Source organism: Astyanax mexicanus, chromosome 22 (genome assembly GCF_023375975.1).
Source record: "Astyanax mexicanus isolate ESR-SI-001 chromosome 22, AstMex3_surface, whole genome shotgun sequence".
Classification (NCBI taxonomy): Eukaryota; Metazoa; Chordata; class Actinopteri; order Characiformes; family Acestrorhamphidae; genus Astyanax; species Astyanax mexicanus.
In genome coordinates, this window is record NC_064429.1 from 27,335,954 (window position 1) to 27,353,814 (window position 17,861).

The 17,861-nt window shown below is 37.2% G+C and overlaps 1 protein-coding gene across 1 annotated transcript; it reads left to right on the top strand.

The window, feature by feature from the left end:
- The first annotated feature begins 1,964 nt into the window (after window positions 1-1,964).
- Window positions 1,965-16,734, top strand: LOC125787041 (uncharacterized). Its single transcript, XM_049470816.1, has 3 exons — window positions 1,965-2,971; window positions 7,094-7,234; window positions 15,361-16,734. Exons 1-3 carry the CDS (start codon window positions 2,893-2,895, stop codon window positions 15,549-15,551), a joined length of 411 nt encoding a protein of 136 aa, XP_049326773.1. The 5' UTR covers window positions 1,965-2,892; the 3' UTR covers window positions 15,552-16,734.
- Window positions 16,735-17,861: the final 1,127 nt, after the last annotated feature.

The following is a 17,861-nucleotide window of genomic DNA, read 5'->3' on the forward strand; positions in this document are numbered from 1 at the left end:
GTGGTCCTGATGAGCACCAGTTTCATCATAACGTTTTTGATGGTCTTCGTGACTACACTTGAGGATACTTTCAAAGATTGACTGACCTTCATTTCTTTTTTCTATTTTTTTGGTGTTTACTTGCCATAATATGGATTACATGAACAAATAATTTAATTCATACATTAATACATACATTTTGCCATAATAAAGGACATGCTTGAAATACATGTACAGACATGTAGAGACACATAAATAGAATCATGGTGAAATAAATAAATGAATGTAAAAAATAATAATGCAAATACAGCCCAAATAAAAGTTGATTTTATTCATTTATATATATGTATATATTTAATCATTTATTTTTGCATTTATTTATCTGATTAAATAGAATTTTGCGCATTTCTTTATTTATATGTACGCCACATTTTTTGTTTGCTCATTTATGAAGATGATTGTTTTTGACAAATCTTCAGTTGGTTCAAAGGGTTTTTAGATTAATCTGGCAACCAGACAGGCTAAAAAATTGTTACAGTCTGGGAAAATTGAGACATGCCCGGGAAAAATAGCTGTGTGTGGGTGAGCATTTTCCTGCTGAAAAAATGACTAGAACAGGTGTTTCCTTGGGTTTATTTGATACATTTTTAAAACTTTTAATCAATCAATAGTTAATGAGGCTATGAGAACAAATGCAATTTAACAATAAAAAAGTGACAAAAAAGTGGCTTGAATTTATGAGTCTAGGAAAACAATTACATTGATATAGAAACTTTCCATTATGTGAATGTTTATAGAGGTTCATTAGACTCTCTCATTTATCATAGTTACTGAACAATAATCAAAATAAAGGCTTTTATATTAAACAACGATTTATTTATATTTTTCAATATTATTCCAAAAATCTCTCTTTAGGTACCTTTATTTATAAATCAAATTTATGCATAAATCATAAATCAAGATCTTTGCATAAATCATTGCCTAGTAAAATGCATTTATGGCAGTTATATAAAGTTTTAGACTAACAAATACAAATATATAAAAATAAATATATATGAATATATTTGGTAACAATAAAGAGGCGAGAAGCGGTGGTTTAATTAACACCCACACTACACACTACACATCTATGGATATCCTGACATAGTGCCGTAAATAAATAAATAAATAAATAAAATCTGCACCCTGATGGGAATATTAATCACAGCTCCATCCAATTACACCCAGATCTGCTCATCATAAACATAAACAAACCACTCTGCTCTCTGCCATGACAACCAGTAATAAAGGAGAAAAAAGAGAGAGGGGGAGGGAGAGAAACAGAAACAGAGAGAGAGAGAGACAGAGAGAGAGTAGTGGTATACAGAGGGTCATTTTCTAAGGCATGTGTAATCAGTTCTGAATGTATATGACTGACTGATTGTGTGATCCTAACCAGCCATGCGTCACACTTCATATGTATATGTGTGTGTGTGTATGGGTGTGAGTGTGTGTGAGTGTGTGTGTGTGTATTCCCTTTTCACAGCCAAGTGTTAGTCCCATAGAGAGGATTTGCTCTTTAAATCTTCATTAGCTGGGAGAGAGAGACAGACAGGCAGACAGAGAGACAGACAGCACTGAGGATAAGAGGAGTGTCGGACAGTAAAGATGAGCAGAGCCATCATCAGTTACAGCAAATTGTCAACCCCCACTCTCTTTCACTTTCTTTCGTTCATTCACATCATTCTCTCGCCCTTTCTTTCTGTCACACATACACACACACTATCTCTCTCTTTCTTTCCCTTTTGGTTTTTCTCATTCTTTCTCTCTGTCTCTCTCTCTCTCTCTCTCTCTCTCTCTCTCTCTGTCTTGTGGGCTCTCACTTTCTCTACTTTACTCTTCTTTGCTCTACTCTATCCTGCCCTCTATATCTATCTTTATCTAACTTTCCCTTTTGCTTTCACTCTTGCTTTTATTCTCTCACTCTTGCTCTCTCACTGTTTCTTACTCTCGAAGGTTTTTTTTTATTTCAGTCTTTCCCTTGCTCTCTTTCGCAGATTCTCTCCCTCACTTTTTTTGCTTTCTTTGTCCCTTTTCCTCCCTTGTTTTTTTTCCTTTCCTTCTCCCTCTCTTTGTCTCTCACTCTCCTTTGCTCTCTTTAAGTCTCGCTCTTTTACACTCTGACTCTTTAGCATTCACTCTCTTGTTCTTTTATGCCCTCTCTCGCTCTCTCTAGCATACTCTCTCTTGTCTTGGTCTCACATTCTCTTTCCCTCTATTTTTCTCTTTCATTCACTCTTTCTTGCCCTCCCTTGTTTTTTTGTGTTCATTGCCCTTTCTGTGTTTCTTACTCTTTATCCTGCTCTCATCTACGTAATCTTGCCCCTTTCTCCCTCTGTTTCTCTCTCTCTCCCTCTCTCTCTCACTCTCTGTCTTTCTCTCTTTCATGCGCTCACACACATACACAATCTCTCTCTCTCTTCTTTCTTCACTCTCTCAAAAAGAAAAGAAACAAAGAATAGCCTACTTTTCATTTTTCATTTATTAGTTTATTTTTTCTTTTTTTTCATTTTTAATCTTTTATTTTTAGTTAAGCTTATTATAAATTATGGCCATCCACGTGGTCATTTATTAGTTATGTATACCAATACTTGTTGTATTTTATTTTATGTAAGATAAATAACTTTATTATACACTTTTTTTGGATTCATGAATTTGGATTTGTGTTTTTCATTTTATGTCTTCCTTTCTTTCCTTTTTATTTTTTCACCACCCTCTTGAGTGTCACACGTGTGTGTGTGTGTGTGTATTGTCTAAGAGAAGCAGCCAGCGCTCACACGGGCTGAGTGTGTCTCTCAGCAGGATTACTCTCACTGGCAGTGTGTGTGAGCGCTCAGTGTGTGTTGAGGTTCTGTGTGTGTTCCAGCTGCACCCATGTCTCCGTGGTCCCCTCTGCTGCAAGGACTCTCTCTTGGCTGCCTATTCTCACTGCTGCCTCTCCTAATCCCACAAGGTAAGTGTGTTTGTGCGTATGTGTGTGTGTGTAGGTACAGTGCGTAAGTGTGTTTACAGTAGTTGTGTATGTACAGGTAGGGGGTCTATGTTTATAACTCTGTGAGGGTATATGATGTATGATACAGTAGTTTGACTCATCAGGTCCAGTGTCAGCAGTAGCTTTGGGTGCTTTGGTGATTTCCATGTGATGAGACAGGGGTCTTGTGGAGGAGGCAGGGGATAGGAGGGTGTATATGGCATATGCAAAAATGCATATGATAAAAGTATAATATATTGTTTTACACCCCTGAGCCTATGTATGTGTTTACATTAAACTCCATTTTTCATGTTGTTCTGCGTTGTTTTGCATTGTTTTGCTTAGAGATATCACTTCTTTTTCATGTGCAAATGTATGTACATGTACTAGTACATTATCATCATATGACCAAAAGTATTGGGACATCTGCTTATTTATTGTTTCTTTCCAAAACATTCCAAAAAAATTCTACTAGATTTTTATGATTTTTGAACATGGCTGTGAGAATTTTATTGCATTCAGTGACAAAAGCATTAGTGAACTCATCCAAAAAGTACTATATGTAGCATCACCTCCTTTGTAGAAAACACAATGCTGATACCTTCACTAGCTAGCCCACTTCTGGGATCATTAGACATGAGGCCAATAGGTTCATGCTTATCTTCTCCAAAGGGTCCTATTCTTTTGGCAATATGTCTCTCAACAGGGACTAGTTGTATGCTGTATGTAGATTTGAAGCTCATCGACAAGTTTATAGCTAATTTTACATAAAAACATCTGCTTAAGATAGTCCTATTCTTTTGGCAGTACTTCTCTCTACAAGGACTAGACAAGCTTTGTGTTTGTTTGTGCATTTGCACACGTGTCAGCAACAAGGGGTAATTAAACACAAATTTGACGAACGCATTTGTTAGAAGGGGTGTCCACATATTTTTGGACATGTATTATACGTATAGTTGAAGCTCATCGACACATTCATCTCTAATTTTACATACAAAATATTTGGTAAAAAGACTCAAGTCCTATTCTTCAATGGGTACAACATAAAATACCATACCATAAATATTTGTTTGAAAGGGTGTCCGCAAACTTTTGGACATGTGTTTTATACGTATAGTTGTAGCTCATTGCCGCATTCATTGCTAATTTTACATACAGTATTTTTGCACTATGAGGATTATAAGGCGCATTATCAATGAACATCTATATTTTCTAGTCTATTTTCAAGCATATGGCGCGCCAGATTATAAGGCTCACTATATGCAACACTATAAAGGAACAGAGGTTTCACCATGTTTTCCGTCTAATTCAGCAGGTCACACCACTGGGGGTAACTTAGTTAGGTGAAGTTAAGCTAGGTAAACAAAACTGTAACTCTTAAAAAGTCAAACGTGTGCAGGATGTTAATCTACACAGATTTATATCCTAACAACTCTGTTTGTTTGGGTGAGTAAAGTGCTTCTGTTTATTTACAGTAAGCTTAGATTTCCAGATTTCCACTAAGGCTAGGTGTAGCAGCATTAGCGGCTAACTGGTAGTGCTAGCAGGCCACAGGAAGATAATACTCCCCTCTGAACATTGAAAGAGCTAGCACTTAGCACGGTTAGCTACTGCTAATACTGCTCCAGCCATGGTGCTGAAGAACTAAACTGAAACATATTGCTTTTTTTCTGTGTTTGTTGTTTGTGCATTTGCACATATTTTTCAGCAACAATGGCTGAAAATGGCATAAAAAAGCTTGAAAAAAAGCTTCTATGGCCATAAATGTTTGGACATGTATTATATGTATAGTCATATAGGTCATCAACATGTATAATACTAAACTCTGTCACTTTTGAGCTCATTCAGCATAGAATTAGTCACCTGTAATTTTAAATACAGAACTTTTGCAACATACTGAAGTTGAATGCACTCATTTAAAGGGGTGTCTACAAATTTGTGGACACGTAACGCATATCTATATAACGTCATAGACATATATAACAATATTAATCTGCGTCATTCTTCGCGCACAATCTGTGTGTCACCTACCCCAAGCTATTCATATTATATTGTGAGCTTATACAGCTTAAAATTATTCAACGCAAATTTTATATACAAAAAAAAATGAAACAAAAAATAACTGTAAATTATGACAAAATAACTATAAAGCTCACTCATTTCAATGCAGTCCTTATGTAAAGCCCTCCACCGCCACCAGATGCACTTTGCCCTTTATAAAGGACATGGAGACCTCTGACTAACACTGTAAGAATCATTGTTATTCATACAACAGGGCTGATACCCTCCCGAGTGCCCACCGTACAGCCACGGAGACGTTCCCCAGCACGGTTGATTATGCTGCCCGTGGCATGAAGGGCTGAATTAATATTGCATAAAATCATCACACAGATTAGTTAGTACCTTGCCTTCCAGTCCATCAATAATGCATATGAATGAAAACATAAAATAAAGTTGTAATGCCCTTAGCAAGCACGTTAGGCTTCCTGACATGCATAATGCGTGACGCAGTGCCCACGCTACAGTACATTAGACAAGGACACCACAACATTAACTCAGCAGCAGCCTCCCACTCCGAGTTGCTTGTGGCACAGTGCATCTAGTGGCACATCTGTCAACAGCTGCGGCATGAGCAAAGGGAGCTGTGTGATGTAAGGGCAACAGCGGAATTCAGTTAAACATTACCCAGCGCGTGCTCTTTGTGCACGATACACTGTGAAAACTGCTAGAAATACGAAAATTAATTATTAATTAATTAAACACTCAGGGTTCCTCAATATAGCGCTGCCTCTAATACAGTTTACTTAGCTTTACTTAACTTAGTTAGCTACCCCACCAACCACCACCCAGCAGCAAGACCTGCTGATTTAGAAGTTCCTTATAATGTCTCTTAAAATGCAGCTTATAATCAGTGCACCTTATGTATGAAAACAGATGTATTTTTTCTGCTTCTGCTCTTGGGTAGTGCACCTCTTGGTGAGAGATTGTTAACTAATAAACAAGCCTCTATGACACAATCTCGAATCGACAAATTGATTGCAATCTAGGTCATCTATTTGCCAGCGACAATCGCATTTATTTGCAGTAATGTCGCAAATGAAAAATCGGACTGCTACAGATTAATATCCAGTTTCAGTTTAGAATCCATCGACAGTCAGGTTTGAGAATGGAGGCCTCATGGTGAGTGCTTCATACAGCCTTTGCTGTGAAGTGATACACTGCCCAAATGCCAATGCCTTAGGATCCATCCCATAAGACATTCAGTCACTCCTAGTAGTGAAATGAGGGACACTAACAGCTCACCGATATGTATATATCTCATGGCAGGGCTTCCAACTGGCATTTTTCAGCAGGAGTTTTCCAGGAATGTCTCCACCACAGTAGAACACTTTCTTGTTCTACTTGATTATTTCACCAATTATATCACCAGATTTATCACCAATGCATCTACTGGACCAGTTAGGATAATAGCTTCAGCAACTTATGTGCAGGCTCTACAGGCCCAGCTGCAACATCTGTGAAAAATGTGCTGCAGTATGCCATATCTCCAATGCTTCCATTCTCAACTGTATCTCATCTTGTATCCAGGCTAGAGGTGCCCAATAAACCTGTACATTCACTGTAATATTGTGATCAGTTCTTGATGCACTATTTTTGTCAATTATTGTATTTAGTACAGGTAAATCTCAGAAAATCAGAATATCGTTGAAAAGTTATTTTATTTTAGTAATTCAGTTCAAAATATTACACACAGAGTGATCTATTTTAAGTGTTTATTTCTTTTATTGTTAAAAGTCAGTGTTTTAAAAAATTAGAATATTATATAAGACCAATTGGTACTTTTGGCAGTGTGGGCAGTGTGCCAAGTCCTGCTGGAAAATGAAAATGAAGTGCTGTAAGATTTTGTGGGAAAACACAACTGCACTGACTTTAGACTTGATATAACACAGTGGATCAACACCAGCAGATGACATGTCTCTCCAAACCATCACTGATTGTGTAAACTTCACACTAGACCTCAAGCAGCTTGAACTCTTGGTCACGTGATGACCCTTGATGATAGTAATGATCTCTGCATGCTTCTGTGTTGTGTTGTGTTTGTAGTTGACGGGCTGCAGTGTTATGCCTGTAACATCGTCCAGGGTCAGAGGTATGTGGATGTAGGCTGCTCCAGCCCTGAGGTCATCACCTGCTCCCATTCCCACAAAGGCTTCAAGCAGCGCTTCTGCATCAGAACAGAGAGCAGTAAGTACAGGCGACTGACCACAGTATCTCACTCAATACACCACAATACTGATTTACCCTTGATGGTGGTAACTGACACTGGCACTGACAGAATGATGCTATACCCCCTGGACAAAATGCACAACTCCAGCACAGTACTGTACATGGGACTGATGTTGCTTTTGACTGCCATCTTTCCATCTAAAAGAACATATGGATTCCCAGAGATAATCAATGCATAGCAGCTGTTTTACAAACTAGAGACACTTTAATATTCAGACACCTGGACTACATCAGGATATACTGTAGGCTGATAGAGGCTGAGCCATGGTCCAGTATATACGCTATATTTCGTGATCAGCAGTCAAAAACAACAGATAGTACTAGAAGGGATTTGTTTAATAGTGAAAGTAAGAGCATTTCCATATGCACAATGTGAAGGAAACTCAAGGGATTAGGACTTCACAGTATGTAGCCTTAAGAAAACCACTTATCAGTGAGGCTAACTGGCAAAAAAAATGGCTTCAATTTGCTGGGGGGGTATAAAGATTGAACTCTGGAGCAATAAAAGAAGGTCATGTGATCTTGTTGTGGCATTGCAAAAGCTTGTGGAAATGATGCCACAGCGAAAGCATGCCATAATCAAAGGTATAGGTGGTTCAAGCAAATATTAGAGTGTATGATGTGAATCAGCAGCACACTAGCAATGCTAACAGCTTGGTAGCAATGCTAATGCCACAGTAATGGTCCTTGGTGAGACCACTGGCTGGTGCCCTAACAACATAGTAGTGATGCTAATGGCTTAGTAGGGAATGCTGATGCTATTATGGTGCATGGACTGCATGGTATGTTCTCCTTTAAATGTCTTTACGTCTCCAGTGTCTAATTCCAAGAGTTAATTTTATATTTTCTGCCAGAATTATTATTTTTTAAATGCTGCAAGAAGGTGGGGTTATACTTTAATGATTATGGCTTAGAGCCAATGAAAACCCAGTGTCTCAGAAAACTATAATATTATATAAGACCAATTGATACTTGCAATGTTGGCAAATCCATTTTCTGGTCTGGACCAAAATACCAAATACTGTTTAAAACATATTTTTTTTATTCTTTCAATCATTAACTATTTGTGCTGACTTTCTTGCAACAGCTTTATGGTTACACTGGACTACATGAACTTTAGTTCTTCTCAGTAATAAAGAAAGTAAACAGAGCTGAGCTCTAGTACAGTAATTTCATGGAAATTTAAATTACTTTATAATAAAAGTATACACATAAACTGCCCTTCTACTGCTGAAACATTAAAATACTAGGTGAAGAAAACTGGGGAACCAGTCGGAAAATCTACTTTACTTCTGGTCAGAGTTGCCAGGTTCCCAGTTTTCCCAGAAAAAAAATCCCTTATAAATAAAATGCTAAGTCGTACACTGAAAGTTGTTTTGCCATTTGCTTCAAACATGTTTCAGACATATAGTTTGGGCTAGTTTAAGCTTCTGAAGGGGGGTTTTAGACTGACTTTGGGCTGAATATTTGTTTTGAACCTGGCAACCCTGCTTCTGGACTGAACTGGAAACTCAATGAAGGCAGTCTGAAACACTTGATCTCAGCAAGAGAAGAAGGCGGGTCTACCAAATTAGCGGACAAATCTGGAATGGAAAAGAATAAATCCAAACTTTCCATGCTATACAGTCACTGGAACCTAAATAATAAATAATAAAAAATAAAAAATAAATGATTGACTGCTTGGGATTTACTCCCCCCACATTTGACAGAACTGCAGACACTCTGAGGAAGCAGCACAATGCAGCTCTGCTGAGCACAGAATCCCCAAGTGACTCCTTAATTCTCTGTCCAGCCCTGTCTAAGTGCAAGTGTCACAACAACTGCAGCGTGAGGAGCATTAGCGAGGGATGATCGCTCCTCAGCATGGAGAATGTGTGAAGGCACTGTCTCTCTGCTGATCACCACCACCACATTCCCTGCCACCTAATTAACCTGACTTAACCCTCATCCCCACACTATAAACCCCTTATTTACTGTGGAGAGCAACACCTAGCCCAGCATGATGATCTTCACTTCACGCTCAATGTCATTTTGACTTGGGATGCTACAATCTGATGAACCCATCTGATCTTGATATAGATCCAGTATTAGCCAGGCCTGAATGATCCATATTCAGTACTGTTTTTAGTAGTGTTCTGCACATAGTGTACAATACAATATGCTACTGTATGTAAAGCTCTGGAAAACATTAAGAGACCACTTCAGTTTCTGAATCAGTTTCTCAGATTTTGCTATGTATAGGTATATATTTGAGTAAAATGAACATTGTTGTTTTATTCTATAAACTACAGACAACATTGAAAAATGGCTGAAATAACAAAAAAAAAAGATGCAGAGGTTTCAGACCTCAGTTCATATATATATAAGTTTTAAGTTCAGAAATCAATATTTGGTGGAATAACCCTGGTATTTAATCACAGTTTTCAAGCATCTTGGCATGTTCTCCTCCACCAGTCTTACACACTGCTTTTGAATAACCTTTCCGCTATTCCACTCCTGGTGCAAAAAATCAAGCAGTTCAGTTTGGTTTGGTGGCTTGGGATCATCCATCTTCCTCTTGATTATATTCCAGAGGTTTTCAATTTGGTAAAATCAAAGAAACTCATCATTTTTAAGTGGTCTGTATTTTTTTCCAGAGCTGTATATTGATACAGAGGTTACAATTCTAATTGTTGCGATATATATCTAATTTTCTAGTAGTATATAATAGTGTATATATTTAGATTCGAAACAGCACTGGTAATTAGTGCATTAGTATTGATATGGTGGTACGAAAAAGTTTGGGCACAACTGATAATTTTCACGATTTTCCCTTATAAATTATTGGTTGTTCGGATCAGCAATTTCAGTTAAATAATTTATACAGCTGATGAACACAGTGAAATTTGAGAAGTGAGATTTTGTGAAGTTTTACTGGAGATATAACAATTGTAAATAACAATGGTCCAAAATAACTTTAACCGTGGACTTCAACTGGTCCAGTGGACTAATGATCAGGAGATCGCCTGTTCGAATCCTGTTCATGTAGCTTGCTGTCGGCTGCCAGAGCCCTGAGAGAGCACAAGGCGCCTGTATGCTGATGTATCAGACTTGAGAGTGCTGTGATGCTACTCGGCAATGCTGCATCAGCAGCAGTTCAAAAAGAGGTGATGGCTGACTTCACATATGTATTGGAGGAGGCATGTGCTAGTCTTTACCCTCCTGGTGTATTGGGGCATTACTAGTGATAGGGTGAGTCCTAATGAGTGGGTTGGCTAATTGCCCTTGTAAATTGGGGAGAAAATGGCATCATTTTGGGAGAAGAGCAAGAGTACCTTCTGTTGTACAGGATAAGTTCATCAGAGTTACCAGCCTCAAAAAATGAAGATTAAACAGCTCCCCAGATAAAAGCAACTAAACGCTTCACATTATAGTATTTTGGTTTGTTTAACACTTTTAAGTTACTACATGATTCCTTATAAAGTATTACTTCATAGCCTTAATAACTTTAGTATTCATTTATAATGTAAGAAAAATTAATAAAAACAATTTAAACCAAATAATGATTAAATAAAAAGGTGTGCCCAAATTATTTAAAATATACAAAGTACAATGAAATACATAAATTTTTTTCCACATAAGTAGCAGAAAAAAGCATCTGTACTGCGGTTAACTAATGCAAGTTACGTATTATATTAATATAAATAATCATTGAATTAAAGGGGTGTCCAAACTTTTGACTGGTGATGTACACATAAAATTATGATCTTGAGCAGTTTTAAAATATTAAGTACAGTGAAATACATACATTTTTTCCACAGAAGTAGCAGAAAAAAGCATTTGTACTGCGTTCAACTAATGCAAGTTACGTATTATATTCATCTATTCTTGACTTTCCAGCCTGAAATGCATTCCAAAAAAGTTGGATAAGGGTTGGAAAAGGGGATCATTTAAGGCTAATAATGAGGTAAAAACTAAATTGAAACTAAATAAACATTGAACTAAAGGGGTGTCCAAACTTTTGACTGGTGATGTACACATAAAATTATGATCTTAAACAGATTTAAAATATGAAGTACAGTGACATACTTACATATTTACCACAGAAGTAACAGAAAAGAGCGCCGGTACTGCATTCAACTAATGCGAGTTAAGTTCTGAACATATGGCACATGCATGTATTTCCACATTTTAGCATAATAAATGCTAAAATCTGCCATGCCACATATGTGACATAGCTGTCACCTCATGTGCAAAAATAGTTCTCACTTGACACTACTCTACATGTGAGCAATTTACAGTCTATCAGCATCACAAACCTAAAAAAAAACAATGACAGAAAGAGGGCAAAGTGACGCTGAAACAGGTGACAGACCCTCAGAGCGGCTCAGTGGTACACTGGTTCTGGAAACACTGCCTGGACCCCTGCGGAGCATCTAGGGAACCCACTGGAGGATTGCTGGCTCTTATAGGCTGGATCAGTAGCCGGCAGTAATCCTTCATTTGAAACGGCTCATCTACTTTTACACAGACCGCGCTGCCACAACCTCGGCCAAGTGCTGCTGCTGTAGTCCTGAACGGTGTCACACGGCCCTCACGCTGGACACCTGACCTCTCCCTGAGCCGTAGCCTACTCAGACCAGCCTAGACCTCCATCTGTTCAGCTGTTTCACACATGCACTTGACTGTGGCAGTTGTACTGCTTTACAAGGTCGCAAGACAAGGAATTAAATTAACAAATAATATTAAAGAGTCAAGTCAAGAAGCCTGCAAACGTGATTTGATTGCAGATGGGGTTTTTTTTCAGTGCAAATTGATTCACTTATTAAAATGTAAGCTTTCAATTTAGCATAATGAACTAAATAGTTCAAAATTAAATAGTAGGGGTGTGCCATATCGTATCGTACACGATAATATCATCAAATTTTTAAAATAACGTGAACGATATTATAACCTAAAATATCGTGCCATATCACCCATCCCATTTCCCATTATATATATATATATATATATATATATATATATATATATATATATATATATATATATATATATATCTGCTAGAGACAGATTATATCTGTCCAGTATCATTTATTTTACTTTAATCCTGGATATATGGAGATATTTGGAGTGCATTATTATTAGCATCATGACATTCTGGATCGTTGACTCCTGTTACAAATCTGATAAAATTCTTGTATTTTTTAATATCTCACTTAGGGTTTTGCAGTATTATATTGTATATAATTATATTTTTTATTTTCTTGCAGTGTATAGTGTATTTTTTAAATAGTTTTTTTTAAGTGTTTTGTCATATCACCAAGAGTATCGTTATCGCGAAAATACCATAAAATATTGTGAATTATTTTAGGGCCACATCGCCCACCTCTATTAAATAGTTTTTTTTATATTATATGTTGTGCATTGTGATTGGTTGAAGAAGTCACATGATATGTGTGAGACGGTGAAAATGCTGGTACCTGAAAAACAGCTAATCCATCTCCTTCCTGCTTTCTTTATTCTGCTCTTTTGTTGTTTAATTAGAGTGATCAAGCCACCTAACATCGGACCCAAAACTTACAATATAATATTCATCTCTTTTTGACTTTCCAGCTTAAAGTGCATTCCAAAAAAGTTGGAAAGGGGATCATTTAGGACTAATAATGAGGTAAAAATAAAATTTATTCTAAATAACGATTTGATTTTAAACAGGTAATGTCAACAAGTGATTGTAATCATGATTTGGTACAAAAGCAGCATCTATGAAAGACTGTGAATTTCCAGTGTCGGGAGTCTTGCTAGAGTGGAGTTGGGGTCACGTCATCTCGATTGTTCAGTTTAAGAGGGTTAGAAATAAGGTTTAAGTTGTCTTTTCTCATCCTGGCATTTAAAATCTAATGCCAAAAAAAAATAATAAAGTCTTGAGACTTGTCTCGCGCAAATAGTGACGTGAACAATGTCAACGACCAATAGGAGAGCTGTGCATGAAAACGTTTGCAGAACTGGACAAGGATGAGACTCCAGCGATGGCTCGGACACCACTGTTCTTTTGGAGTGTAGAAAAAAGGTGTTGAAACTGGTGGAGCTGTGAACGAGAGAGAAGCACGTAGCGCATGCTTAAAATCAAAAAGGCGCATGAATTCCGATCTGACGTTCACATTCAGGTTACATGTCCATGGATCGGATACGTATCCGTTTTACGACCACACATGAAAGTGACTCAAATCTGATTATAAAAAAATCGGATTTGGCACGAAAAAATTGCCTTGAAAAAATCAGATCGGAGCCACATTAAGCAAAAAATCTGATTGGAGTCACTTCAGCCTGATAATGTGAACGTAGCTTAATTTAACATCTAGCGAGTCCTTTTTTTCCCTTTGTCTGCCTGGCTTGGGCGACGTAATACTTTACTTGCCTAATTGTCTACCTTTCGGTTTTAATCAGTGCTTTTAGTTGATTGGCTGGATAGTCTTACCTGGGGATATATTTAAATCAGATGGGTTACCTAGGGCACACCCCCTTTTGTCTCCACCCTCCTGCCTTGGCGCGAGGCTTGGCGTGGTTGGGTGAATGCTCTCCTTTCCTCAAGGAATTCCCACAAGCGTGCTGTCGGCTGAAGTTCTGTCTTTTTCTTTGAGTTCATCTGATGAGTTCTGGTGCTCCGGGTTTCTCCTGCTCCATTTCAGTACTGAGGCTTGTATGGCGAGATTGTTCCGGTGGTTTATGTTACGCTTTAAGTTTCCCGTCAGTGGTCATTCTGATTTCTTGAAAAATCCTGTGGTTTAAATCCCATTTGTATTATAAAGGTCCTGGAGGCGTTGTGTTTAGTAAATGTAGTTATTTTCTCCTTCTGCTGGTTTGTATTTAATTTTTTTGTTTGTTTCTGAGCATGCAGCGAGCTGGAGACAGGCTAATAGGGTGTTGTCTGTCTAGCTTGGCTTTTTGTAGTGCTGTGTGTTTGTGTGCTGTGTATCGTGATTTCTGTATTTTTTTTATTTTTTTTATTCAATATTAAAGTTTGATTTTTTTTTAAATGGAATTCTCTCAGACCAATTGATGTAAACGTGTGACCTGTAGTCTAATTTAGTGATTGGTAGCCTTTTTGGTTGTTTTTGTTTTAAATCCTGGTGTAGTTGGCAAAAAAAATATTTGACTTAATTTAAAACCCCTTAACAGGCCAGGTTTTTGTCACTTGTCTGCCTGTCATTACACCACTTAATCTTGATTTCTATTCAAGCATTAATTAAAAAAAATCATGTTTGATAAGGAAAATGACTGAAAACCGTAATTGTTATAGAAAATATGAAAAAAGGTAAATCTTAAATGTCAAAATATAATGAATAAAATCATGATTTTTTTTTTCTTCCCTGACTACAAATCAAACAGTTCATGTCTGCCAAACCTTTTAGTTTCGTTATGTTTGTCTAGTTTTTACATCTATTTTCAAACCTGCAGAGTTTGGATTGATTCCTGTTACTGATCTGGAATTATTAAGGGGAGAAGAGAGAAAACAGACAGCTTATCCAAGTGTCCTGTAGGTGATTTCAAAGCCCTCAAAGTTATTTTAATGCAGAAAGAAATGGTTTTTGTATCACCTACACCTGTAGCCTCTATACGGGACAAGGCATTTTAAGGGGTTAAGGTCACAAATAGCTGACTTATATATTCTACTTGCCACACACATCAGCAGGTGTGCCACTTGCTCTGCATTTTTCTTGCTGTTCTGAGAAAACTCTAGAGACTGTTGGGCTGAAAACCCCAGGAGACCATACGCTCTACAAACTCACAGTCTGGCACCAATGCTTGTCATGCTTGAAATAAGAGAAGCCACAATTTGTCTCCCATTCTTTTTGGCTGATGGGAAGTATATCTACATGATTTTGGCTGCCATATGATTGACTGATTAGATAATTGCAGGAATTAATGTTGCTTATAAAGTGTTTGGTGAGTGTAGACAATATTTAGCCTACCTATTTGTGCACCCCGACACAACCATTTTCAGGTTTCAGGCATGATTAAAAAACGAATTCTGACTGTTTTTGGTGAATAAACTCAGACAATTACTATAAATGGCCAGTAATATCCCTATTTTTGTGTCCTCACAGTTACCCTGGGCATCGTCCTGACCAGTGGATGTGCCACATCCCGCCACTGCCACACTGAGGAGCTCCCAGGAGTCAAAATACACTGCTGCGACTCAGACCTGTGCAACAGCGCCTCCTCATGGCACATATCTTCATTACAGGCACTTTGCTCACTGACAGTCACTCTTGCAGTGGTGTGGTTACATCTATGATCACCTCTGATCTGAACTGATTTTGCCTGAAGAAAGAGCCGAGCAGAACTGGAGCAAATCTTCCCATACCTGTGGAACATGGCAATGGATGGACACTGTCATGATATGTTATCTTACAGTGCAAGTTTTATATTGAAAGTTCAGACATTCTTATTTGGAATGGACAGTCTACAAAAAAAAAAATGGGATGAGAAAATGGGAATGGATGCTGTATGTGATGCTGATCATGTAGCCTAAGTAATTGCACTAAAAAGGGAACACTGGTCCTTTCTTCTTTTTTTAGAATACTATTGGGGGACGTTGGTGTCGATTGATATGGATCAAAAAGCGATACTTCAACTACTGATTATTATTATTAGCATTATTCATAGTCTACTCTATTTAATCTGATCAATGCTATCAATATTATTAGCATTTCTCAATCATCAAACAACCCAGCCAGCATTCTTATGTAGGGTTCACATGCGTGGACTATGGGCTAAGAGGGTTTCAGGTGGACTTGGGTTTGAACCCAAATGGGTGTCATAACAGCCCACCCTAATCTCAGAATACATCAGCCAGATCCTCTTGGGCTTGTGCACTATAGGTGTAAAATGTTCCTTATGTCATCGGAGTGCAGATTTAGAGGAGGACCACTGTATAAAACAGGGGTTCTCAACTGGTTTCAGCCCAGGATCCACATTTTCTCATGTTCATTAGGTCACAAAACACTTGTATAGAATTTTTGAAAACAGCCTTCAAACACACATTTAAACATACATATTCATGTAAAGTGAATATAATAGATTTTTTTAAGAAACTGAGGAGAAACATGACCACTGTATAAACATTACTAAACTAAAATTAAATATCACAATTTGATATTTCACTTTTCTGCATCTCTCTGCATTCAGATTACATTAATGAACTCATATAAACAATGAGTAAAAAATCAGATGAGCATTAATTATTTAAAAAAAAAATGTTTTTACAAGCTGTTCATGACCCACTTTTGGGTCCCAATCCACCAGTTGAGAATTTCTGGTCAGTGGATTTGGTGTATGATGGTGTTACATGACTTTTGTACCAGTTAAGCTCAATTATGTAGTCAATTACATGCCAAGACCACATGGCTTGTCAACAAAACCAGATCACTGTTAAAAGTATACACCCACAACCAAGCTCAGCAACATTTCTATTAATAAAGGCAATATGAACAAACTCTGGATTACCTCTTTGGTTTTAAATTTATCTGCTGGCTTCTGAGTTGGACCTGAAGCAACAGGCTCTTTAGTTCAGATTTGAGCCATTTCATACTGCAAATAGGTTAGTATTTATTGGTTCTAGAGTTATGTTAATTGGCATCACTAGTACAGCTCCATGCACACACATTCATATACTGTATCAGCAAAGGAGAAATCTAGTGTGGAACAGACTTGCTGTGTATTGAAATGAGTACAAAGTTTTGGTATATGTATTCTAAAATAGAGCTTTTAGCCAATGCTCAACAGGCTTACAGTGCTGGTGATTGGGGCATAGCTTTCACATTAAAATACATTTTTACACCATTAACAAACTCAAAGTAGCTTCACACTTCATTGGTAGAATTCAAAGGGCCCAGACATTTAAACAAGGCACAGAACTTTGAAAGTGCACATACTTTATTCAAAAAAATAATTCAGAGCACCCAAATTTCCCCTTTAAAAAGTAGATAATTGCATTTGTTAGAAGGGGTGCCCACAAACATTTGGATGTATAGCCTCTGAGATTAGGAAAAAGTTTGTAGAGAGTTAAGACTCCTCCAGAAACACATGCAACATGAACTTTCCCTTTGAATTACTTAAAAAAATAAATAAAATTAAAATAAATAAATCACCATGCAAAAAGAGCAGCCATACTATATATTGTTTTCACTTAAAGTAAAGCCAAAAAATGACATGCAGTTTTACATAGGCTGCAGATTATTTGCATACTACACACTAAAACCATTACATATACTGTTCCAAACTCATGATCAAGGGATTGTTGGGATTAGTAACCTGACATTTTAATATCCATGAAAAAAATCACATAAAATCAAAGGTTAAATGATAAGGGCTTTATTTACATAAGAGCAATTAAAACAGTCACACATTCCTCTTTAGTAACACAAAGAATCAAACTGGCAAACCCAGATAAAAGGAACAGGGCGCCCCAAAAAAATAAATAAATAAATAAAATAAAAAACACAAACACATTCAATAAATCAATAGAACATGCCTCTTGTACCATTTAGACACATTGATAGAAGATTCTTTATTAATCCCAAAAGAAATTTATCAGCCAATGGAC